This window comes from Dermacentor silvarum, chromosome 7 (assembly GCF_013339745.2).
Source record: "Dermacentor silvarum isolate Dsil-2018 chromosome 7, BIME_Dsil_1.4, whole genome shotgun sequence".
Taxonomy (NCBI): domain Eukaryota; kingdom Metazoa; phylum Arthropoda; class Arachnida; order Ixodida; family Ixodidae; genus Dermacentor; species Dermacentor silvarum.
The window spans coordinates 185758143-185785397 of NC_051160.1; the positions used below are offsets into that span (position 1 = coordinate 185758143).

Consider the following 27255-nt stretch of genomic DNA (forward strand, 5'->3'; position numbering starts at 1 on the left):
GCACCGATACAGCCTCTCACACTGCGAGCAGAGAGAGAGGGAGGACAACAAGCCGGCTTGCCCCTACGGATGAATCACCACGCTCCTCGACGACGCTCCGACGACCGCGGTTGACAAAGCGCGAAATGTCAGAAGATTCCCAGGCTTTGTTCATGCTATGGGATCATAGGCTCCGTCGGAAGGTTCGAGAAGCGCCGGCGAAGACAATAAAAGCCAGTGCGGGAATCAGTAGGGGGATCAGACAACGCCGGTGAAGAGATGTGACGTGAAGACTGACCGTCTGCGGAAGAAGAGGATTCTCCGGCAAGCTAACCGACGAGTTCTTCGAACGTCTGCATTTCCCGAAGAAGTTCCTTCTTCGAGATTTGCCTCGAGCTACGCCGAGATCGTCCGGCTCGGGACAAGCATGGATGAATACGAGTGGAAACTTTGTATTCTTTTCATTCTGTACTGTACGTGTTGGACTCTTAGTGCTTGTCGTTATTTTCCAGTTCGTTAACCCATCTGAATTGACCCATCTGAATTGCATTGTGTTGTGCCTAGCTGAAGTGTGTATGTGTGTATATAACTGCCTTATTTCAATAATAGATTTTGTTGTGTTTTGACAACTCTGGTCTCTGACTCGGTCTTTGGACCACAACCGGCGTTCGCTTGCGCACCAGAGGGCCCCTTATTACTTGTGCTTGCTTTGGGGACTTATTTTTGGAAGCTGACAAATCGGCTTTGGAATTTGGCTCGGCGTTGGCGCCTCGTTCATGGGGTTTGTGACAAGCAATTCGATGGGAATTTTCACAAATTATTACAGGTACAATGCACCTAAACCACTTTTACACAGTTCCTCGTGCTTCAGACTTGAAATCGGGTTTGGACATTTTACCTAATTGTAGCTAGGCTAATCCTGACTATTCTTAAACTCATTTCGGTACTATGTGGGGTGAAGAGGATATGATGATATGGAGTGACGACGACTGTATCACGAAACCTGCATGGCGATAATGGCCTAACGACAATGGCATGACCAGAATCGAATAACGAAGCTGGAGTTACAATCATGGCATGGCTTATAACAGCGGCGGTATGACGACAATGCACTGACGTTACTGAAGTGAGGATGATGGCGAAAAAAAAAACACCGTGAGGGGGATATCATGACGACAGCGCTTGATGCCGACGGCATGACAAGAGTCGGATGTCTAACTTACAATGACTGCGATACAACGACCGCGGCGGCATTCCGACGACGAATGCATGACGACGACTGCATAACGAAGATGCACGGACGACGATGGCATCCCCACGGCATGATCATAATGGGATGCCGACGAGTGTATGATTACAGTGCGTGAAGATGTCTCTATGGTAATACCTGTATGACGACGACGGCATGGCCCGAATCGAGTGACGATTTTGAGAGACGATGATGGCACGTCGTGTGAGGAAGCTTTAGTAACGACGACTGCCAGACCACGACCGGATTACGACAGCGATGTGGCAATACATGCATGATAGCCACTCTCTGACTATGACGGTATGACAAGGGCGGCATATTCACGATTGTATAATTACAGTATGATTACACTGTAATGACGAGGATAGCGTGACTTGGATGGAACGATGAAGGGGGTGTGACGACCACGGCATGACGACAATAAGGCGACGTTGCTTAAATGATGATAATGATAAAACGACAGCGTGACCATGAAGGCATGACAACGACTGTGTGACGACGGTGGAATAATGACGGTATGATGAGCGTTGGATGACAAAGCTAGTGTGACGACGAGCCATGACAGCATCATGGCTTCGAACAAACACCTAATGGCCAACTTGGGCCATGGGATCAGAATATGACGCGTGACTACGGCCGCATGCAGACTACGGCAGCCCTAGTCAGATATCGCAGTTTGAATAACGACCATTGAACGACCACGATGGCATCACTATGGCGGTGTGACAACGAATGCATGCAACTGTTGCATGACAACGACAGCATGGATAGTGTTGGGTGACAAAGCTGGAATGATAGCGATGCAATGACCACGACGGCATCACGACCACAAGTTAATGCCTAATCGGCCAAGCTATTAGAAGACTTGTGTCACTGAATCAGGATAGAAGGTGTTACGACGTTCCTGGCCTACAAGGACATGATGCGGGTATAGAATTCGTGGCAAACGGGAAAGCCGACAAATACTTGACTGGGATAGCCGTTTATTAGCGTCCAGCCTGAGGCCAGAACGCAAAAGATGACTGTCAGTCTCCTCGAACGCGCTCACGCGCTCCTTGTTTCCAAGCTCGTACTCTTCTTTTTTGTAGGAAGAACGCGGGAAATTCAACAGCGGGTTCGGCTTCTGTCCGCACCGGATAAATTTAAATGATTTGTTGCCTTTTAAGAGCAGCACATATCCAGTGACCCTTCCATAGTGACCAAAGTTGCATTCAAAGAGGTTCACTGAAAAGCTGCACATACCCAGCAGCACGTACCCAGTGAGCAAGGTTGGCATAAAAGACTTTCATTGAAGGAGTGTATAGAAGAGTGGCGCATACTCTGCTGTATATCCGTCAGTGACCTAAACTGATTTAAAAAAAAACGTCACAGACCTGCGTGGCACACGCAGCACAGTCACAGCATAAGCTGGAGGAGCGCCTCCATAGGAACTCCATTTTTGGCAGCATGCACTAGAGGGTTCGTACCTTGCGAAGAGGTGCCATAACCTATTCCGAAGAGTCAACACAGGTATAGAGACTACGCGGCGCACATGTCACATCCCTTGACCCGTGGCACGATACGATTCTGTTGATGATAATGACGGTGATCATTTACACAAGGGGCACATCATTACATATATGGAGGCGTGGGGCACGTCATCCCATCAGACATACGCCCGGTGAGAGTGAGAGAGAGGAAATATTTATTGTTCATGAGGTGGGGCGACTTCCTCGTAGGGTGGAGCTACTCAGTTCAGGGCCCTATTGGCTCGCGCCAACCCGCGCGCACGCTGGAACAGCCGTCGCTGCCCTTGCGGGTCTGAACTGGTCAGCGCAGTCTCCTTGGAGGAAGATGAAGGTGAAGGAATAGGGGAGTAGTCAGGAGGGTTCGAGCATTTCCAGGTGCAATGATTTACTGTGGGATTTGCTCCACAGTAGGGACAATATGAGGGATATTGTGTGGGGTGGAAGAGGTGAGGGTAAAAGAGACAGTGGAATGAATTGGTCTGTGGCTGTCGCCACGTGACGGCATCTTCTCGGTTAAGAGACTGGTGTGGTGGCAGGAAGTGACTCCTTGCTAGCTCTGCAATGTTGTAGAGTTTCAGTGTAGTTCAGTGGTTCTGTCGGTGCGTCATCTGGTTGGACAGCTCTTCCAATGGCGCCCGGTTAGCAATCTCGGGCTTCCGCATTAGCGCGTTCATTACCATGCAGAGAGGCATGTCCAGGTGTCCAGACGATATGCACCCTGTTTAACGCTGTGGGGTGTAATGTAAGGATGCGGTGTGTGGAGGTTGTCACCATTCCTTGTGCCAAAGCCCTGCACGTGGTTTGGGAATCAGTGACCAATGTGATGGGCCCATCGGTTACCGGTGCGGTTGAGGCGTGTACATGGCTAGGGCAATAGGAGCCTCTTCCGCAGTGCCACTGTCCACAGTGTTGAGCGTGGCGCAAGCTCTTAGACTGCCTGTGCTATCTAGTACGACTAGACACACAGCACGTCTTTGCAAAGGTACCGGGCCACGTCGGTGTAAAGGTGTAAAGGACCGATTTGTCCGATGTACCATCGCCAAAGATTCGAGCCAGAGCCTGTGCTCTTGCATGTCTCGGGCCTTACAATAAACTCCATAAGGGAGTTTGTGCACGAGGCCGGCTTGACCGGCAGGTTATAAATGTCTAATTTTACGATTCCAGCCATTGAAATTCACCACTGCTTATGCCACTGAACCATCCTGTTCATTAAAGTTGATTTCTCTCTGTATATATAGTTTCGTAAAAAAATTTGTAGCATCGCAGAATACAAATAGTGCTTGCTCGTTATTGCCACTTTCATTTCAAAGGCTTGTACCTATTACAAAATTTTCTGTCACCTTCAAATCAAATTTATTCCACTTTTACAAGCGCAGTTGTTGTAGTTGTACCTCACAGGCATAGCCGAGTTCTATATAATAGAATTTGTAATTAATGTATAGCTTGTGTTTTACGTGCCAAAGCCAGCATCTGATCAAGAAGCACGCCGTAGTGGAGGACTCGGGACTAATTTGGACCACCTGAGGTTCTTTAACATGTCACCAATGCGCGGGACACGGGCGTTTTCGCATTTCGCCCCCATGTAAATGCAGTCACCGTGGCCGGGATTTGAGCCCGCGACCTCGTGCTTAGCAGAGTAACGCCATAGCCGCTAAGTCATAGTGGCGGGTAATAGAAAGTGAAAGTGGGTCTTCATCATAGCAATAAAAATATTCCAGTATTTCTCAAAGCAGCGCATGCTTGAAACGCTAGAAGTATGAATTTCCCTCTTCTTCCATGCATCCGGCATTGTTAGGCTTCTAAATAATTATTCAGTACCACCACTCACAATATTAAGCATATGCATGCAGCTTCGACAAAAACTACTGTCGTGCGAAGAGAATCTGCATAGGCTACGGTTCACAGTGTTCTTACTGCTACTCTCCCTATGTAACTTTGTTATAGTGGACCAGCACACCTCGAAAGAAATGAAAACCACATGTAGAAAAGTTAGACGGGAATTGGTGTCGCATAACTGGTTAGTGGAACTTGCGGCGGTCAGTAAAAAATTGGAACACGACGTGTTCTCCTCCTCGTACAGCCCCAGAAGACGCGCGCCTTCAAGCGTAGCAATGCTTTATTCGAAGCATTTTCTTCAGTGTTGCTGTCATATTTAGTGCGCGACGGTATAGTTGCAACTGAAATGCCGTGTTGGCATGAAAAATAGCATTTTTGAACAAATTTATACAACAATGAAAATAGTAAAACAAGTAGAGCTTGTTTTTGAATTAATATGCACAAGAAATGCGAAACAAATGCAGGATTGGGTATGGTAAAAAGTGATTATATTTGCCTAGTCCCTCCTGTTTGTGTGTTTTTTTCTACCTAGTCTCGAAAGATTCCAGCATATTTTTACCTACCACGTTCTCCGCTTCTTGTTTTTGTAAGGCGTATAGCGCTTTTTTTCTGCCTCGTATGCGATTTCCAACTTGGCGCTTTTAAGTCGATAGGTATTGTCAGTGACCCATTGTGTTTCTCATGTACAGTATGACTATTTTAGTTTTTCAGCTTTGAAAGCGTTTTTTTTTGTCGCTTCGAAAACATCGTCATTTCGTTTCTCCGGTTGCCCTTGTATATTGTCCTGCCGAGACACGCCTTGCATTTTTTGCATCGCGTCCGTGATGTTTGTGGCTTTAGAATATGCCACTCGCACTAAAAATGGCGCTACGAGACCTAATACATTATTGTGAATACCATTATGGAGCATTGTCGTTCACTTGCGACACTTGTCGTGCCTGCTGTGACTAGAACAGGGCCGTACAAATAAAGGTGTTTGCGTTGGTGCCCCGCGACGCATGCGTAGGGCCCACAGTGTGACGCCACGATTTAGAACCAAATATTCCGACTCACGAAGGCAACAGTGCAATGGAAGAACATTCGGACTACGAAACATAATTGGCTAGGAGCAGTGGCGAATGAATTGCGGTCTAGCTTCCACTCATAATAGGGCTAGCATAGACAAAGAAAAACTGAACCCAAGCCTCTTGCGCTCAGTAATTGTGCTCAGCATGACACATAATTGGCAGTACGGATGCCGGACATCACTACTTTAAGGCCAAGGGCGCTGAAGTTTTTCAGGAAGACCCGTCTTGGCTGTCGTTCTGTTCTCGTGCTTTCTGTGTTGCATAGTTACATGCCAAGATTAACACATACGGCTCGTATCAGCTGCGCTCTGATATTAAAGGCAACCTTTCTTTAGAAACTGCCTTAGTTCGGCGTGGCTGCTGCTGCATGCAGTGCTGGTCTTTATCTCGGCGTATTAGTTTGTGAATGAAGGTTCTATGTGAAGGTCCTATATGAAGCTTATATGTGCTCCGAATTCAAGTATTGGAACCAACCAATAATTCCAACCTATGATGTCAGCTAAAACGCAGTTGTAAAAGAAACTGACCTACTATTGGAATAGCAGAACATATTCAACGAAATAGTTAATTTGCTAGACATTGTTTGGTTTAGGAATTCACTGTGTCACTGGGCGTGTGTCCACTTTTGAACAATCTTCAGATAGAGTATGGGCCACTGTTTCAGAAGATGTGGACAATCTTTGTGTGTAGCTAAATGTACTTACAGATGCCATCGCCATTATTTCCTGCACTTGCTTTAAACATCACCTTCGGCCTTGTGGCACTGCTGTGGAGACGTCTAAGCATGTTTATCTACGTGATTTGATCTTTGCCGAGCTACTGTCATGCGCTCAAGAAAAACATCACCGCATAGTGTTCCAATGGATCCCGGGACACTGTAGGCTCAATGGTAATGAGATGGCTGATGCTGAAGCAACGTGCGCCCTCAGCAATGACCTACGAACTGTAGTGCCGTTCTCTAGACCAGACATCACATGCCTCCTGTCGAAATTATTGAGGAGTGCGACGAAAACACACTGGGCCCAGCCAGACGCTCGTCACGTTCGCCTTAAAAGGCTGGATCCCGATATGCAATTTCCTGTTCTGCATGGAATTCCACGCCCTCATACATGCTTGATACACAGACTGCGACTTTCACGCGCAAATATTTGCACATCATTGGACGGACAGACTCCCCGGAATGTTCAGTGTGTGGTGTTATAGAGACTATAGACCATGTGCTCGTGGTGTGCCCTGAGTATGCACGCGAACGACTCACACTGGCAGCCACCTTGAGACATTTATATAATCGACCACTGTCGGAGGACCTCTTCCTAGGCGCACGGCCACATAGTTGTCAGACAACAGACGCAATGCATGCTTATCACGTTTCTTAGGCGACAAGGGCCTGCACTCACGCGTTTGATAATCATTTATGCAATGTGTCCTTTCACCTAGTTCCTCCCATTATCATCCCCCATTGTGACCCTCTTTCTTCCCCTCTTCCCCTTCCCTTATGTAGAGTAGCATGTCAGATGCTCCATATTCCGGCCGACCTCTCTACATTTTCACATCAATAAACTACTTCTTTGATGTTTGCATTGAGCGACGTAGAGAGAAAAAAAAAGTCTCCATGAGTATTAAATTGTGGCATTTGTGGAGGATAAGCATACGCATGGCAAGAGATTACACGCTTCGCAGGATGACAGAAAAAAAGAAAATATACACATTGCTGTGAGTTCTAGACCATTTAATTAAGCGTCTCATTAAAGTTTCGCTTCATATAGATTTACGCGTGTGCGCAGGCTATATATATTTATTGTAAAGGCAATATATATATATATATATATATTACCTTTACAATATATGCTGTAATAGAACGGACACAGAGGCAGCACTCGTTCCTGGGCAGGCCGTTGTGTATTTTGCTTCGTCCTCGTCTTCTTGTTTGCCCCCTAGCGAGCGCCCTTGGCCAAGTTGACTTCGTCTTTACAATATATATATATATATATATATATATATATATATATATATATATATAACTGGAGCGGTGCTATATGGATAACAGAACTAGTTTTTAAGTTCCACAGTTTCGACCGGTGGACCAGTCTTTCTCAGTGTTTAGACGGCAATATTAACCCTGTGTTGTTAAAAAGCCACCCAACACACTACCTGCGGAGGATAGCACACTGAAGATAACTGTTGGTGGAATTGTAATCTTTTTTTGTAAACCCTGATCAAGACCGGTCAACCGGTCGAAACTGTGGAAATTTAACACTTGTTCTGTGATCCTGGTAGCACCGCACAAGTTCTGTACGTTTGAAAGGTAGCCTAAAGATTGCTGTTTGCTTACTCATATATATATATATATATATATATATATATATGATGCCGTTACCCAAGCGAACGTAAATTATTTCACCCTAACACCATATGTCTAGGGCCGGCTTATACAAGAAGCGCTTGAAACACGCTCTAAAGAGTCTATAGAAAAATATTTGTTCTGCTACCCCTTGAAAAAAACTTCGCAAAATATTTGAGCATGGACCTCAGTCTGTTGCTTACTTCAGAATTGTTTCGCTTTTTCTTCTCTAATAACGATATTTACAAAATCGTTAAGGCATTTGGTTTAGCACAGTGGACTGGGCGTATATTATACTGCAACTCGCAGGACACAAATTTAACTAATAAAGCATCTCATTCCTATGGTACATGCACTCCGAAAGAACGTTTAACCCTGCGTTGTTAAAGAGCCACACAACACACTACCTGCGTAGGATGGCGCTAACGAATATAACTTTTGTTGGAATTGTCATCCGCAAAATTTTTTTCAATGAAAGAAGTGAAAAAGAAATTTGCTGAACCAGGCAACAAACTTAAAAATAGTACGATGGGCACAAAGAACGCAACAAAGCATGAATAGAGCAATATTTCAAACACACCCTACCGAAATTCTGATAAGCAACGGACGAGGCGACGAAGAACACGATTTATTCAACTACCGAGCTGATAAAAATGGAGCTAGGTACAAAAGTGCACTGTATACTATTCTGCGAGTGGAGGAAACAGTTTCAGAGACTTAAATGTAGAAGACATGAGGGCGTACTCAGTTAAATACGTACATGTTCAGGAAGGCTTGTCTGGGCCGTTGGCCGGTACTGCCAAAATGTCACTTTTTTTCGTCCATTATTACTTGCTTTCTTTTCTAAGTTTCTTAGTCGCTGGAGGTTATTCTACGTGAATGGGACAGCCGGCCTTTCACAGGCTTAATTTACCACTTGCTCGTCACTTATTACACAACAGAGGGCCTCCGCGATGAAAATTACGCTGCCAACCATGGAGAGGATGCAGTTCGCTTCCCATATTCTGTTTGAAAGATACCAAGGCCTCGCTCATACGTACATTGATAGCTGCGTAGCAACACAACATACCCACATAAGCATTTCTCATTGCATGTTTGCACAAATAATGTGCTTGTCGATTTGGTCATCCTTTGCGTTCTATGACTTCGAAGCTTGAAGACTATTTTACTAACCAACGGCTTCATCAAACCCTCCAAGCCTCGAAGAAAATGGTCGTCATCACTGATTCCTCCGCAGCATCTTAGGTGTATTGAAAGCGCTGCTCAAGGACAAATAGACGCACGTGTTGCCTAGGTCATCGTGTTGCCATTGAATCAAAGGAAATAAAATGGCAGATATGTTGGCAAAAGCACCTCATGAAAATGTGAAAACCCGTCTTGTTGCAATGTTCAAGTGCGACATACGGCATCATCTTGCGAGAGCTGAAGCGCAAACTGTGTGTGTTTAACTTGTTCATGGAAAGCACATACTAAAAAAAAACTCTAATCTGCAGTAGACCATCATCTTGAGTGCCATCTAGTCCTTCAGCTTCCATGACGCATCGACAGCCTGTTAGACAGTCTCCGCCTCAGAAGTATTTACACCAAACACTTGTAAATTCTAATGAGGCGTCCGATCTCTCCAACATGTTTGTGCCGCCACGTGGATGAGGATGTATACGACCTATTCTCTTACTACCCCAGGAGCATTGCAGTTTTTTTTTCACTTACCAAAGTGTAATCAAAATGCCCATGGCCATCAAAGGTACTCTATTGCGAAGCAACATAGTCGCTTCAACATTTCTTTCAAGACGCTGCAATTTGCGACAAGCACTGAGTCCACTGCAGTGTGTGTGCCTGACTGTAGTGTGTGTGGTATGTGCGAGTTGAGTACCACTGACATTCGCGGACTTCGTTACAGCGAGAACTTCTGGATCAATCTGTTATTCAGTGCTGTTACATATTCTTGTTTTATTAAGCATAGTCTTATGAAATATTGTATACTTTTAAAAATGTTTGAATTGCACAATATTATTTAATTTACAACAGAAGAGGCGCTGTCGCCAGCAAACGGTGCCAATTTCTCTGTTTTTATATCAATAAAAAATAAATTATGCCACTCTTGACGAATGACTAGAACGCTTCAAGGTAATATCGGCATATATATGCGACAGCGGTAGAACTTTGTAAATACCGGATACCCTTCAGTGGTTACCCGGTATTGTAATATATGACTGCATATTGCGCCACAATGTCTACAACTCTGTATTAAGATAACTTAATTTGCGGAAAATTTGAATAGAAAGCTGATGTCATGATTATGGCAGTTAATACGTTTTCACGCCCGAATTCTTTGTTTGCTCATAGATGATTGCCTTATAGTAACAGAAGCTAGGTCTTACGGATAGAAACAGCTCCCTGTAGTATGCCTCTTTTGCACGCACGCTAGTTCCAGGATGCTGATTCTCTCCATCTTCGATGAGACATATTTTAATCTCCCAACCATGGCGGCTCGGCAGAGTCACTGGAACGTCGAAAAAACAGTGTCATTTGATTATTGCTCCGGCATAGAAAAATTTTAAAGTGAACAAAAGAACCCTACCAGACAAATGATCTTAAAATACACTGCTGGTTGTGCCAATGTGGAATGGCATCCTTGGGGTGCTGAAGACAACCATACGAAGAAACGAATACTGAAGACAGTAACCGCACGTGGAAAGTAATTTACGTTTATTTCATATGAAGAAGTAATGGACTTCATACGGAGCAAAACTAGAGCCTCTGTGATTACATTCTTTTTCTCGCTCATGGAACGCTGAAAAGCCTCCACGTTTGTCCCACGACGTGTAGTGACAGTGAAGCAAGTACAGAGTGCTGCTTTAGCAGATTGACTTGGTTCAAACATGCGCAATATTCTTCATGTGTACTGTAACTAAGCTACATGATCGCTTTTTTCAGCTCATGCCGTCACAATTCCGCCAGCACGGCGAGCCGTAAACGCGTTAACCACATTTTTAGCAGTAGAACAGCATATTAATGCAACCACCGTGCAGGAAAAGATAAGTAAAGGTCTTGTTAAGCATTTTAGCTCTTCTGTTGGAGAGCATCATTTGCTGACACCCGCATTTGCTGACACCCGTAACAGTGTTTTATAAATACAACAAACCCGGGGAAGAACCCTCCTGAAGTCACCCATATGTGAAGTAAGTTGACTTTCTGCGACACTTTATGCGCGCCTAAATCTATGTACATGGACATTTTTCTAACCTGCTGTGTCGCACGAACGCTTCTTCATGCAATAAGCCTCATAGGCAGATGGCGAATATCAATTTGTATTAAGGGTTTGGCCGTGCCAATTACAAGGTGCCAGCAAACGCACTCAACACATTTTCATTTGCGAATACGAAACAAAGAATTACACAGAACCGTTGGTTAAACCTTGGCAGGATTTTTATCGATCTCTCCCAATTTGACGAGGTGGTATCATCCCTATCATACTTGAGACAGAGTGACTGTAATAATCATTTCAGTTTGCTTATTGCGTTATGCAGTATATGAAAACTCTATCAGCAAATAATTCATTTAGGTGATGGAGGACTATTCTTCAGGAGATACGTCAGACAGCTTTAAGATATTCTCCTAGTCTCCAACAGCAGCGCACACAAGACAAAATATATGCGATTGCTTTTAGAGGGTGCACACAGCACAGCACATGTAGCACTCGGCCATGTAGCTGCCTAAGTATTCTCTCTGTAGGTATTAGTGCGCTAACTGGTAGATCATTATCGATTCAATGGCAGCGCAGTTTCTTAGTCATAGCCAAAGGATAAGGCGCACTAACTCGGCGCTCCTGTTTGTGTGATTTAATGCTCCTCTATATTTCAAGAAGGGTACTGCCGTTGAATCGATAGTCACTTAAGGAATCCTAGTTTAGCCCGGGAACTTCTTCGAGATAGTCACTAAGGATTCAAAATGGCACGTTATTTGTCACAGTACTCTTAACGGTTAAGCAACTCTCTTTCGTAGCTATTTATTTTCTGAACAAATTACTTGGCTTTCCTTATTATTGATAGTTTCACACCACCTAGTTCGGAACTAATACCTAAAATAAAGAAAATAATCCATCCACTTAGTTTTAAATTTTTCGTAATCGGAGACTGGGAAGAGTGTACGAGAAAACTTGTTCCCACTTGCCGAATGCAATTAACTTCAATCAGTGGAGTTGCGAAATTTGTAACGCCAGACCGGGCATATCTCTCACTTTCCTAGAATGCACTCTTCCGCACTATCCAAGCATTTCTCCAGCTGCATAATCTTATCTTACTTTAGGCTTAATGGCGACAATTCTCAATGATTGCGCATCGCCGAAGTATACCGCAACGGAGTGTACGATAAGGAGGACTTATTTTTCATATGTCGGTTCGCGTAGAAAGTTTCAGCGTGGAGAGATAAAAATCCTGCCACAATCAGGAAGTACTGCTTAAATAGCGCCTGAATTTGCCGCAAAGTGCTACGTCATATTCGTACTGCTCTCGCTGTTTCGTATGAGTTGCTAAGTTTTCTGTGAGTATTTTCTGTTTCACAGTCAGAATGTCATCAATGTGCGCTCGTTCACTCTCTGTCGAAGTCTCAGGGGTGTTCTCAGGTGTGAGAGAAGAGAATTTGTCGAGAAAACATAGAGATCTTGGTCTGAGGTAATATCGTCTAGCCTGCCACTCTACTGATAGGGAAGGGGAATAGAAGAAAAACAGGGATGTATAGTGACGATATCTTATAAGCAGTACGATAAGCAGCAGTAGGCCTATTCACAGTATTGAATGTAGGCCTGCGGTAATTAAAAATTATAAGACGCTTAATGAAAAGGCTGTGGCACAGTAGTATGTGTGAAAGCCCCCTATTTTCGGACGTGTCTATAATTGTGCAGCCTACTTGATGAAAGCTAGAAACTCACCTGGTGAATTTCATTATTTTGTCTCCGTCTCTTTTTCAAAGGGTATAATAAAAAAGTTCTACATTACTATAGTCAAAGTGTACACTATATTGATCTCCGTGTATATGCGTAGCTATATAAAGAATGCCGTCAGGAACTTGGGCTTGTCGGTTGATCGTATTCAATATAGAACACTGCGACAAAGCACAGGCACACACACAAGGACGCACACAGTGTGCATCCCCTTTGGCCTTTCTTACTTTTTGCGCTGTTATAAATTCAATATAGAATACCACAAACACTCGAAGCACTAATATCATTGTAGATGCTCCGGTTACGATAATGATGCTATTCATTTTGTGCTGTATTCTTCTCTAAGAAGTCATAAACCAAACAGTTTTACTTTCACAAGACGCCAGCCAAGTCTTCAAAAAAGAAACATTCACATTACTGTTGTTAGTGTCTGCGCGCATTACTCTAAAAGGGAGTTGATCAAGCGTATTCATAACGCCGTTGATAGAAAAGAACCGGGAAGATTGTGCTATGAAATGAAACGGTAGAATAAGAGATGACGATGATTCTGGCAAAATAGATTATCCCGCAAAAAGGGCAGTACATTTACCCATGCACACAGTAACTTAAAGGTCAGCGGCCCTGCCGCTGCATTTTGCTGGCCGCTAACCGTGCGTTTAGTTGCCGACGCACCATGCGCAAATGAACTCGTGTATTGTACTTACGTGCCGCTTCTGCGAGTACACAAAGGGGAGCGAACAAAGATAGGGCACATAGGAAACACTGTATGGACGCCATGCTGGCCTAAACCTGAGAGGCTTCTGCTCGTACTGAATAGAGCCGGCATGTGAATGGTGCCTTTCGTCTCTTTTTGGTAATAAAAAAATTCAACCTCCTCAATCTTCTCATATTACACAAAAGAAGAAGTCATAATGATCCTTTTTAAACTGGACATCTCCTAGTTAAAGCGGCGTTGTGGAATTTTTTATATTGCAGCCGAATTTACAATATTCAAACAATACACAGCTCGACGTATCCTTTCTTTTTATTTAGTTTTTGCGACATCCCTGAATTGCGGCAGCACAGCAAACCCTCAACAATGCATTTCTTATTGAATAATTTTGTGCTATCCACAGTCCGGTTATGAGTGTTAGTTTTACCAAGAATATTTTATCATAGCGCCTTTACCACTTACCAAGGTAGAATAGAAATCAATTGTATGATAATGTTCGCGTGTGCCAGCTGTGAGCTTCGTGTTCAGTAGGCATCGTAGGGAACAGAGAAACATGCAAATGGAGAAGAGAACTCACTTCAATAACAGAGATGAGTCAGAGGCCTAAGCTGTGGTTAAGGCCTAAGTTCGGTTTGAAATACAGGCTGTATTGTAATAGAATTTATTTCTCTCGCTCGCGACCTTCCATAGAGCGTTCATGTTTTTACGGCGTCGGCCTGCAGGGGTGCCGTAGTCGATGCCTCCAGTGAAATATAGTCACGTTCCTTATGTTTCTCTCTTACTCGCACAAGACCTGCACAGTCCCACAATAGGTGCCTAGCTGTCAAATGAGTACCCACGCTGCACATGCTGCATGTGAATGGCGTGAATATAGCGAATAGTTTCTGCATCCAGTGCATAACAAAAATATTCTTGCTTTTCCGCCACGAACACACTTTCGATTTGTTGGGATTGTGGTTATTCTAGTACTAATGAGAGAGAGTCAGCTAGGGGAGCCAGCGAAAAGCTGGATTATCCCGCAAAAAGGGCAGTACATTTACCCATGCACACAGTAACTTCGAAGAGTTGAATGAGGCCACACATAAATTGCGAGAAAACCTGTTAAATAACGTAAAAGAAATGTTACTGTGAAGAAACAATTGATTCTTTCTTCTGATCTACCATGATAATATTCTTTAAACAGCGCAGGCACATAAGTAACAGGATGTCACAAGAAAAATTACTTTTAGAAGGCATGAGAGATCGTATGACATGAAAATTGAGATCAATGTGTTTTTTACAGCGAAGCTGTTAAGGGCTCACTATTTGATGGTCCCATCGGGATGTAGAAAACAAATGGCTTTGGCTTAACTCAGTTATGCCTGGGTGTGCGTTGCGAGACGTACGGTTAATTTTATTGTTTAGCTTGGTTCTCTCTACGGTTACATCTTTATCGTTTAGATTCCTACGTCTGAGTGTTTAGGTTTGGTTGTTAGCTCTCGCTAAGTTATGCTTACATTAAAGACGAGACATTTTTAAAGTGTAACGCACTTATTTTGAAAGCCTTGATCTTGTTGTTTCTCAATTGCCACAAAGACAGACCCATGGTCGGTGAGGCGGGAGGATAAGGGGTTGTCGTCTAGTGACTTGAACACGTTTCGGGTGCTATCCTCATCTGAATCCACTCGCCTGGCCACTTTGTACTTACGACGCTTCTCGAGGCGTCCGGCTCGTTCTTCCTCCGTCTCCTCGGCTCACTGCCTCCTCTAGGTTTCGTTCCGACGACGAGGCCTGGCTTCTTTTAGTCTCTCCGACTCACTTTCATATCTACCGACGAATCCAACCAAGCCGCCCCTTCTATATATTGGATGCAAGGCCGGCTCCTCCTCTGTTCCAACGTGGTTTCACCGGTTCCTCCTCTGACGTCATGCCAGGTGCAAGCGGCGAACGCTTGCAACACAACTGCGGCGGCGGCGGCGCGTCACCACACCGTGGTAACTCGAGCAGACGATGCCAGAAGCCTGGCGAGTGGCGCGGCCAGCTGCGGAGGTTGCTAGGCAACGGCTGAGTTCGCGGTGAGGCCACCGGCCACAGCGAAACGGCGAGAATGCGGCCAATGCAGCTCTCGCTACAAACCTCTCATTCGCCGCATGCTGTATGTGCCAGTGAGAGCACGGCGGAGAGCAAACGCCACTTCTTCCGTCGCGTGAAAGGCCGTGGGGGGACGAGAGCGAGGGAGGGGAGGCGACGATTAGTTCTGGCACCAAATGCGTATCTTGCGACCGGGCGCAAGGGAAACTTGCGACTCAACCTCCCACGCGAAAGGAGGACAGCGGGAAGGCAGCGCGGGAGGGAGAGCTTGCCGCTTCTGCTCTGCGAGCAGCTTGTACTTTGCGCGGCGCCGGGCGGTCGCGCCCGCTGTATCTTGAAAGCGATCTGCAACACGGCTCCTACCTTTATATACGCTGTGCTTTCGCCGCTCAGTTTCCATTGAAGCGATAGACCGCATGAATTTCCGTTCGCTGCTGCTGGCACGCTTGCTCACGCGAGCGTTTTGACAGCGGTTGTGTGCGATCACACAAACAACGCCCAGAACTGTTGTCGACGACACCGGCGTTTTGACCGCGTTTGCACCGAACGCGCACAGTGTTGGTGACGTGTTTATGAAGAACGCACACAGTATGGCGGTGTGCCGTAGCAACCATAAGGTCTCTGTAGTCACTAAATAAATGAAAACCACCGGATTATATATATTTCTCATTCTTTATTAGTTCAAATAACCAATGACACCATCACATCTTAATAGTCATAATTGCAAATACACAATTCCCACCATACTACAGCTTTGCTGGTCTTCCATCTCCACCCCAGTGGAAGGGCTGAGAGTTTTTTTCTTCTGGCCCCTAGACAACAATTTAAAATAACAGGGTGCCCCTTGCGGCTCAAAAAACGTGGAAGATCTCACAGTGACTGTTGATGGCGGAATGGCGTTAGCATTCGAGGAATGTTCCGGCACACCATGTTTCTGAAGTCAGGTTTATTCAACAGCTGTAGTGGCCATTTCGAGACATCCGTTTCTCCGGCTATTTGCGATGTATTCCGAGGTCTTCCCGCTTCGCTATATAACCCGTTTCCCAACTTTGCTCAAGAGCATGGAGGCATGGTGTCTATACGACGCCGACGCAGTGACGAGGATGCAATGACTGAGAAGGAATCATGATGGTGGACCCAGAAATGAGGTATGATGACGAGGACATGGCGACCGTACAACGAATATTCTTAAATGATAACGATGGTTTAATGAGGACAAAGTGATAACGACCCTATGACGACAGTTAGATGAGGCGAGTGTAAGATGACGATGACGTGACGACAGGGGTATGAAGACAACCTTATGACGAAGCTGGAATAACGACGATTGAACGAGCACAATGGCACGATGATGGCGGTTAGGCAATGGATGCGTAGTAGCGACTGTCTGAAGACAATGTAAGGGCGATGATTTCATAACAGCGGCTCAATTACGATTGAATGACGACTGCGTTATTACGGTAAAATGACGAATAAAGAATGACGCAGATGGATCAACGAAGGCGGTATGACTACCATGGCATGACTACGACGCCATGACGACATTACGAGGACGGCACTGATGTGATGACAATGTTAATACGACAGCGTGAGGTCGGAAACATAACGATAATGGTATGATGATTATTGCACGTGGCGATATTTGCGTGTGAGAACGCCATGACGAAAGTGCGATGTAAAAGTTAGAATGACGACGACGGTATGATAACTAATGCGTAACGACAACAGTATGACGATGATGGTACGACAGCGAATAAATGACAACAACGCAATAATGACAATGCCAGGGCAGCGACTGTATGACTACAATGGCGTGATGACCAGTGCGCCAGAAAGAGCACATGACGACGATGGCTTGTCGAACACGGCACGACGAGTATCGGGTGACGAAGGATTCAAACAACTGTAGGGTGAGCGCCCTTATAAGTTAGTCCCCGTATTAGCTTAACTGATCGCTAGCGCCACCTCCGGCGCCTCCTTTACGCCTACATGACACCAGGCCCAAACGAGGCCGGGCTCTTACGCTTGCTCTCTCTCTCTCTCTTGTTCCAGCCGCCGGCGCGGGCGGTCACGTTTCGGTTGAGCGATGAAATAAACGTGTTCTGTTGAAGAAGTTATTTCGCCTCGAGTTGCCATGCCACGCTAACGTCCCTAGCCTTCACGTCCAGCCCTCACAGTAGTCACAAACTGTATTGCCAGTCACGTTCATTTAAAATTTGTAGACGTTTGACATATGATGTCTGCAGATGTCCGTTGCTTCTAATATATGCGACATACCCTGTCTCCCGCATCGGTTCACATTGCTATGGTGCTCATTTGCCAATATCATCCACGAGTATATGACGAGGACGCAGTGCCGACACTCGAAAGACGACGAAGCAATGACGCTGACGGAACAACAAAGGCGGTATGATGATCAATGAGAGGATGATTGTGAAATAATGACGGTAGTACAACGGCGACAAGACGACCATGACCGCACAAGTGTATGACGACGATGGCGTGACGACGATGACGTGACGACAACCGAATAACGAAGCTAGAATGGCGACAATAACCTTACCACAACGGCATGCCGACGTCGGTATGGCAATGGATACGTGACAGCGACTGCCTTATGATGATGCAATGACGAAGTCAGCCACGAGAATGGCGATTCAATGAAGGACCCGCCGTGGTGGTGGTGGTGGTATAACGCTTACACGCGTTGCGCGTAAAACCACGGCTACGGCGGCCGCATCTAAATGGGGGCCAAATGCAAGAACACCTATATACTTTTGCATTCGGTGCACGTTAAAGAACCAATAGGGGTCAAATTGTCCAGCTGTCCCTCACAACGGCGTGCCCCCTAATTATGTTGTGGTTTTGGCAAGTAAAACTTAAGAATTTATTTTTATGAATGAATCAATGAGGACATTGAAAGCAAGTGCCTTTTTGAAAGGGGACTGAGGACGTTTATTGAGAGCAGCTGGCTCCTGCAGAAAACGGCGGTGAGACCTAGCTATCGAGCGGGGCGGTTCGCACGCGCACTTTCTTCTTCTTCGTGCCCGCCTTTTCTTTTGCATTAAGCGCACTGCTGCAGGTGACAGTATGATTACGACACCATAACAAAGTACAGAATGACGTCGAGGGAATGACAATGGGATGATGACGTTGTAAGTGATAACAATCGTGAAACAAAGCCATGACAATACTCGTATGACGGCTACTGTGTGACGACGATGGTGGTACGAAGACGGCATGAGAAGAGCCAGATGACGAAGTTAGAGTGGAGATGATGGAAGCACCACGACGCATCCCGACGACCGGATGACAACAATTTCATGAAGGACTCTGTGACAACGAAGCAGTGACGGCGATGGCATGACAAATGTATCGGGACAATGAGATGCCGAAGGGTGCATGATGACGATTCCTTGACGATGACTGTGTGATGTATACTGTATGCCGACGTTGGCGTAATGACATCGGCATGATGTGAGTTATAGGAAGCTGGAATGACCAGAACGGTATCATGATGAAGGTATGCCAACGAATGCACGACGAAGATGGTGTGACGACGACATGACAAGAGTCGAATGAGAGAGCCGCAATGACAACGATGCAACGACCACTCTGGCTTCGCTATCACGGCTCTGCCGGGGCATCTCCTTCAACAGGTGCTTGGTGTGTTGTGACACCACCGGCCCGGACATCGGGCGTTGGACCCTTCCGGGTATGTGACTTGGCCGTGTTAAGGGAAAAGGAGGCCCTTGGGCTTTGGGCCAATTCTGGTTCTTTGGACTCTGAAGGTCCCTCGGCGTAAGCAACACATTCGTTTCGACTCGGCTTCACGTTGATGGCACCCTAGAACAGACGCACCCGGGGAAATCGGTAGTTGAATTTTAAATGGGTAAGTATTTCTATGCCTACCCAACGAGAAAAACCGGTCGTCACGGCTATAAAGAAACAATTTTATACAAAAAAATCACAGCATATCCACGGGGTGAATGATGATGAGTGGGCGAAGCTCCGGAGGGAATCATCGGATCTCCCGCTTAAGGGGACGCTAGCACAAACGCGTTAGAAACGTGCAGTACTCTCTAGTAAGGGGGAGCGGCCACAGCGTCTTACGCAGCCATATACACATGCCGGAACGTGCACCGCGTTTGCCGACGCCATCACATGACTACTGAGAGAATATACCCCCCCGTATTCATAAACGCTCCTCGACTTGAACTTGACTTGCCACCGCCTTGGGTAGCGCGTTCGAAACGCGTTGAAGGTAAGGCGGAGAGCCCACAGCGTCTTACACCAGCTTCTTACACGGGCCGTAATGCGCTAGCACAAACGCGTTAGAAACGCGCTAGAAACGCGGCCTTTCGTTAATGTTGGGTATTTATTGCCATCGTGGTGCGTGTGTCTATGTGCGCTTCGTGGCGTAGTGGTTAGCTGATTAACGATCTAACAAGCAAAGGATTTAATATAAGATTCCAGTGGATACCATCACACGTAGGAATTGATGGAAACGAGAAAGCTGACGCCCTTGCACGCCTAGCGCTGACATGTGTCCCAAAAGTGAAAGCTCCAAAAGCTCTTCAGAACCCTAAGGGTTTAATCCGCCTTCACTTTAGGGACATCCACAAGAATCCCCACGAAGCCTGCGTGACTCATGGATTTACCCGCGAGGAAGCGACGCTTTTATACCGCATCAGGACCGACTCCGCGTACACCACAGCTTGGTTATTCAAGACTGGGCTTCGCGCTTCCCCATTCTGTGCTTTCTGTGGTGACATTGGCGACATCGAACATTACATTTGGATATGCCCACAGTTTGACAAAGAAAGAAAAGCGATGATCGACAGCCTACAAAAGAGCGGTCTTACGCACAGGACATTTGAAGACGTCGTTTTCCCCGGAGGTCCTGCGACAACCAGGAAGAGAGCGCAACGACTGCTGCTGGCCTTCCTGCGAGACACGGGGCTCATAGACACTTGGTGACACACCCCTGATATCAACTCGAAGGAGGATCAGGCGGAACAATTGCCGGCTATGTATGCCAGGCTAACCCCGCCTGCTTCAACATCATCACCACCACCACCACCTAGTGGTTAGCGCCGCGCCTTCGGAAGCGAGGGGTCCCTGGTTCGATTCCGCGCTACGGACACAACTTTCGGAATTTTTTTTTCATAAAACGTCGGAAGCGTTCTTCGGAAGCCGGAAGCTGGCTTCCGGAACCGGAAGCGGAAGTCGGCTTCCGGTTATACTATACGTATACATATATATGTATATATGGGTATACATACATATACGGACACACAACGCCATCTATTGAGCAATTCATAAAACTAGACCTGGCTACCTACTACGACGGGGACGAACAGGTGCCGCTATAAGGAGCTTCGCCCCTAAAAATTCGAAAGGAAAAACGTTTGCGGTGGTGCGTTTCGAACCATGGACCCCACTATTGGAAACCAAGTGCCTTACTCACTGGGCTAAACACCGACCTTTAACAGCGAAGCTGTGTAAGCCAGCTGTAATGTGTGGTTCGTGTTCCGCATCAAGACACTGGCATGCCGTAGTCACGGCAATCAGGAGGGCGGCGACACTCAGGAGGGTGGCGCGGCGCATGCGCACGCGTTCTCTTCCTCGCCACCTCCCTCCCTTCTCGACCCCCGCCTCCCTTCTCTCCGCTGCGCGCTGAGCCAGGAGAAAAAAAATCACACCAAATCCACGGGGTGTATGATGATGAGTGGGCGAAGCTCCGGAGGGAATCATCTGATCTCCCGCTTAAGGGGACGCTAGCACAAACGCGTTAGAAACGTGCAGTACTCTCTAGTAAGGGGGAGCGGCCACAGCGTCTTACGCAGCCATTTACACATGCCGGAACGTGCACCGCGTTTGCCGACGCCATCACATGACTGCTGAGAGAGTATACCCCCTGTATTCATAAACGCTCCTCGACTTGAACTTGACTTGCCACCGCCTTGGGCAGCGCGTTCGAAACGCGTTGAAGGTAAGGCGGAGAGGCCACAGCGTCTTATACCAGCTTCTTACACGGGCCGTAACGCGCTAGCACAAACGCGTTACAAACGCGCTAGAAACGCGGCCTTTCGTTCATGTTGGGTATTTATTGCCATCGTGGTGCGTGTGTCTATGTGCGCTTCGTGGCGTAGTGGTTATCGCCGCGCGTTCGGAAGCGAGGGGTCCCTGGTTCGATTCCGCGCTACGGACACAACTTTCGGAATTTTTTTTTCATAAAACGCCGGAAGCGTTCTCCGGAAGCCGGAAGCTGGCTTCCGGAAGCGGACGCGAAACCGGAACCGGAAGTGGAAACGGAAGCGGAACCGGAAGTGGAACCGGAAGCGGAAGTCGGCTTTCGGTTATACTATACGTATACATATATATGTATATATGGCTATACATACATATACGGACACACAACGCCATCTATTGAGCAATTCAAAAAACTAGACGTGGCTACCTACTACGACGGGTACGAACGGGTGCCGCTATAAGGAGCTTCGCCCCTAAAACACCGCACATCCACGGGGTGAATGATGATGAGTGGGCGAAGCTCCGGAGGGAATCATCGGTAAACCGTGAATCTTCCGTGTAATTCGCCCAGTCTCGCCACACTAAATCGAACGATTGACTTCCACAAATGACACGCGCCATATCTGACGTCATTCCTATTTTATAACAGCGCCCTTCATTATAATTGCGCCATCTCCCGCTTAAGGGGACCCTAGCACAAACGCGTTAGAAACGTGCAGTACTCTCTAGTAAGGGGGAGAGGCCACAGCGTCTTACGCAGCCGTTTACACATGCCGGAACGTGCACCGCGTTTGCCGACGCCATCACATGACTGCTGAGAGAGTATAACCCCCGTATTCATAAACGCTCCTCGACTTGAACTTGACTTTCCACCGCCTTCAACGCGTTTCGAACGCGCTGCCCATGGCGGTGGCAAGTCAAGTTCAAGTCGAGGAGCGTTTATGAAAAAAGTTGTCGCCGTTTCACCTGAAAGGCGAAGCATCAATTGCCATAGCAAATTTATAGAGAGCTATACGGAGTAATGATAGTAGCTTTATCAGCTGTATAAACTTGGACATGCAGCAGCACCGGCAACACGCAGAACTGTTGTCGACGCCCTCGACGTTTTGCCCGCGTTCGCACAAAATGCGTGCGGCGTTGGTGACTGTTGCCGGAGCCTCTGATATAAATAGGCACTTGGTGCCGCAGCTAAACCATAGAGAAAGAAAAAAAAAGTTAAGAGAGGACACTCCGCGAAATCTGGCCTCAGGAAGTACGTCACGACCACGTAACAAACTAGTGCTCTCACCAAACGCCAGAGGACGCAAGTGCGAAAAACAAAAAGTTATCATCAATTAAACAGAATGTTTTTTACAAAATAATAATTATGCGCCTATATTTGACATGTTATTTATACATAAAAACAATTTATTCAACGCACCTTACGTGGTTATTTTTGTTCAGCCGCACTGCCATAAGCAGCATCTACGATTTCGCGCCGAGAGTACTCGCCATACCAGCATGCGACAAGCCCAGGCATGACCATAGGCATGACAGCGGGAAGGTTTCGTCAACGTCGGCTGCTTCGGTGTTTTCGTGTGTGAGACAGCAGGTGAGGTACGTTTTCAAGCGAAGCTTGTTGAATTACATGTTGTTGGGCTAGTTGGGTCATTGAATCAGAAAAAGGTTACAACTGCGCGAATAAGACGCCATGTAAGAAACATAAACATGCCCACACGCGTTGCGCTTCGTGTGGGTGGGCGTTTCTGTGTTTCTTACGTGGTGTCTTATTCGCGCAGTTGTAATCTTTTTCTGGAGCTTGTGAGGACGGCGAGGTTTGCTAAAAAAACAGTTTGCGGCTGTATGCGGCGGCAAGACGTGAACATTGTGCAACGTATGCAGAATCGCGTTCAGCTCGATGGAACGGAACGCCTCCGTCCCATCGTGGAACGCGTACAAGAACGCGTACAAGATTTCGCCCTAGTATAGCAAACTGGGGCACGGCGTCAAGCCGAGGCGACGCGTGCTGTGCGCTGAGCTCGGTGCGAAACATTAGGGAGTTTTCGAATAGCGTACGAAAAGCTTGCGGCGTAGCGGCGAACGCGTCGTACGCTCGCGGGCTCCCCTTAAGTGAAGCCCGCAACGCTACGCCCGCAAGCTTTGCTTTCGCTATTCGAAAACTCGAAAACTCCCTGTTGAGGAGCGGTCGCTGGGCCTCGCATGCTTCACGACGCGTTTCCCGAAGCCTCGGACCACGAATAAATCCTGGTGTGCATTTATTGACATTTTCAGACCGCGCTGATGCCATGCCGTCCGGCGGTCCAAGCTACGGCAGCTACTGCTGTGTTTCGTGGTGCTTGAACAATGGCAGAACCCACAAGAAGCCAGGGACGGGTTTCTTCCGCATACCACGGGACGGCAGGTGCGCGAAAGCTTTTGTATGGTTTGCATGTCTTCAAGGTTACTTTTCGTGCTTGCTCAGTGAGGCTAACAATAACAAAATCACTGTTCGAGCACTTCGCCTTCAGCTGATAGTTCATTGCCGATGCAGGATGACAGCATGGATGCAGTATGCCGGACGAGATGATCTCCTGAGTAAGCCGGCCAGCCTATTGTACGCAACGTACAGGGTTTGCAGCGACCATTTTACTGCTGAAAGTTTCATGGACCCTGGGCACACAAGGCTTACAAGAATGGCTGTTCCCAGTGTGCAACCAATTGCACCATGTAAGTGATTGACAGAAACTCAATTATCTGCGATAGCAGCCACTTCTTTTGAATCAGTGGTGACAGTTAACCTGGAAGATATTTGTAGCCGATGGAGAAACCTCGCTGTAGAAGTAACACTTCGAAAGTCTTAAATTTTGTGAATTGTGGGCTATTACCTTCCTAACAGCTTTACATTCCTGTCATTCTTTTATGCTATTGACCTGTGCAACTTGTTTTGAAATACATTGAAGGGCTATTTAACGTTAACTTGAAGCCTTCATGCACATGTACACATATACCTCGTATCAAAGAAAGCTGGCACTGTCGATAATTCCACAAACCACAAATTGCTTGTTTCTCTGTTGATGCATTCTCTTTTCTTCCACCTACCAATTCATGCGTTTGAAAGGGCGGTTTAAATTTCCCTGTGCTACAAGCTTTGTAACTTGTACCAACTACACATATATGCAGGTTCTCTGAGCATCGCTTCAAGTAGTGACTGGGACATGACTGCAGAAGCCGCACTGCAAGGTGTGGATGTGCTTCAGTTTTTGTTATTTTAAGCCTCTTACTGACAAATTGCTGTTGTTTCATTTCTTTAGGGTCTGCGGCAGAGGCTTCGAAAAGCGGCTCCCACACATTGAAGTGCCCCGAGGAGCAGGGTGTGTACAGTGTCGACTTGTCTTTTTTTTCGAACTGAGTTGACTGTTGACCAAACCTCTACAGGTGGCAGCTCCCATGTAGCTGGTGAAGGAGTTCTTGCTGACTGCGTCTTGCTGGAGGAAACCTTGGGCAGTCGCTCAGTTGTCACAAAGGGAACATGTGCGACTGGTGAGTTTACTGTTTGCTTCAACACTTATGTTCACTTCAACAGACTATTGATATAGAGACTTCCGCAGGCTGCTCGCAAGATTGTTCCGACAGCAGTGTCCGAGGTACTGAACAAGCTTCACAAGACTCTCCAGAAGATGTGTCCTCCAACAGCTCCACGCCTGAGTGCCCTACAGCAAATGGTGATTATGCTGTTATTGCAGCTGTTTTCAATGTGCAATTTTATGTTTAGGACGTTCTGAGCAAACTAGCACCAATAAAATGTCATGGTGGGCTCTCAGTGATTTTCATTATTAGGGTGCCATTGTTAATGTTTTTTTTTCAATTTGTGCAATCGAAAACTTTGCACCACAGAAAGTTGGGCACCTTGGGTAAAAAAGAAGCGAAGAAAGCGCTCGTACGGGATTAGTTGCTGTTCGCTTTTAAATCAATTTTTGTTTATTGCAGTACTTTCCTGTGTGCCAGCTGCAAGGTCTCCATCAAAGAAATACAAGCAAACCATTCGACGTCTGCAAGCCAAAGTAGCAGCACAGCGGAAAACTATCAAAAGACTGCTGAGGCAGCCTCACCGAGCACCGTCATCGACTTCAAAGGCCCTTGGCATTATCCGACCGCACGTCACCGAGGAGGTTTTTAAACTTCTTTCTGCACATGTTCGCTTGAGGCCCAAAGGCAAGGTCAAGCGGTTTCCCGTGTGGTTCAAGAAATTTACTCTTCACTTAAACTTCCGTGGTCCGCGAGCATACCGATTTCTGGCTCCATATTTTTCTTTGCCCTCCCGGCGTTCATTAAGGAGGTGGCTAGCCAATGTAAAGATGACTCCAGGCACAATTCCAGGAATCATTTCTTCCATTGCAACAAATACTCAAGCTTGGAATGAACGGGACCGAGTGTGTGCTTTAGTTTTCGATGAAATAGCACTCAAAAAGAATTTGTGTTATGATGCTGCACGGGACATTGTCCAGGGTTTTACAGATGATGGCACTGATCGCACTTCAACCATTGCTGATCGAGCAATGGTAGTTCTTCTTGTTGGTGTTTCGAAAAAGTGGGTTCACCGGTTGCTTTTACTATAGGGCACACATCAACACCATCATCTGTTATGCATAACCTGCTGGTGTCACTCATTGTGGAGCTTAGGAGCATTAACATTGCAGTGAAAGCAGTCATTTGTGACCAGGGCAGTTCAAATGTAAGTCTCGCTAACCAACTAAGAGTGACTGTAGCAAAGCCTTTTTTTGAAGTTAATGGTGAGCGGGTATATTTCATCTTTGATGTTCCACATTTACTTAAAACAACGCGCAATAATGTGCAAGCACACAAGTTATATATTGGGGATGACATCGTTGACTGGTCCCACATTGTAAGCCTTTAACAATCCTCACTTGAGTTGCGGTTGCGATTGGCTCCAAAGTTGACTGAAAGGCACATTCATCAGAAACCTTTTTCTAATATGAAGGTCAGCAGAGCAACGCAGGTGCTCAGTGCATCAGTTTTGATTGCTATCATGGCATTGGTGTATGCGAAAGTGCTGCCTGCCTCGGCCATCACTACAGCACAATTTTGTGATCGTATGGACAGGATTTTCGATGCCTTGAACAGCTCGAGTAAAAAGAAAACTTCGCAAAAGCTCCGGCATGCAATCGTGAAAGAGGATTCAGAGCTGATTGACTTCCTTCGAGGCCAGCCTCCCTGGATTGCATCATGGACGTTTGATGGCAGACGTCAACCACAAACCGTCGTTGGTTGGCAAATCACAATTCAGGCTATTTGTCAACTGTGGAACGACCTCTCCAAAAATTACAATTTTGAATACCTGCTAACACGCAGACTTCAACAGGATCCTCTGGAGAACATATTTGGCCACATAAGGCAAAAGCAAGGTTGCAACACCAACCCCAATGTAGCACAATTTATTTGTGGCCTGAAGCACATCTGCATAATAAAACTCTTCAAACTGTCAGAATACGGAAATGTCGGATGAGAATGTGACTCC

At 46.4% G+C, this 27255-nt stretch overlaps 1 protein-coding gene across 2 annotated transcripts in view; it reads right to left on the reverse strand.

Moving 5' to 3' along the window:
* The window catches only part of LOC119458764 (A disintegrin and metalloproteinase with thrombospondin motifs 13-like), a 74276-nt gene extending 60512 nt beyond the window's left edge, over positions 1-13764 (reverse strand). For both annotated transcript variants that reach the window (XM_049671421.1, XM_049671422.1), the window contains exons 1-2: positions 13627-13764; positions 10362-10483 (exon numbers count right to left, since the gene is read on the reverse strand). In XM_049671421.1, the coding sequence (XP_049527378.1) occupies positions 10362-10483; positions 13627-13699 (195 nt within the window). In that variant the 5' untranslated portion in view covers positions 13700-13764. The remainder of the gene's footprint in view (positions 1-10361; positions 10484-13626) is intronic.
* Between the last annotated feature and the right edge of the window lie 13491 nt (positions 13765-27255).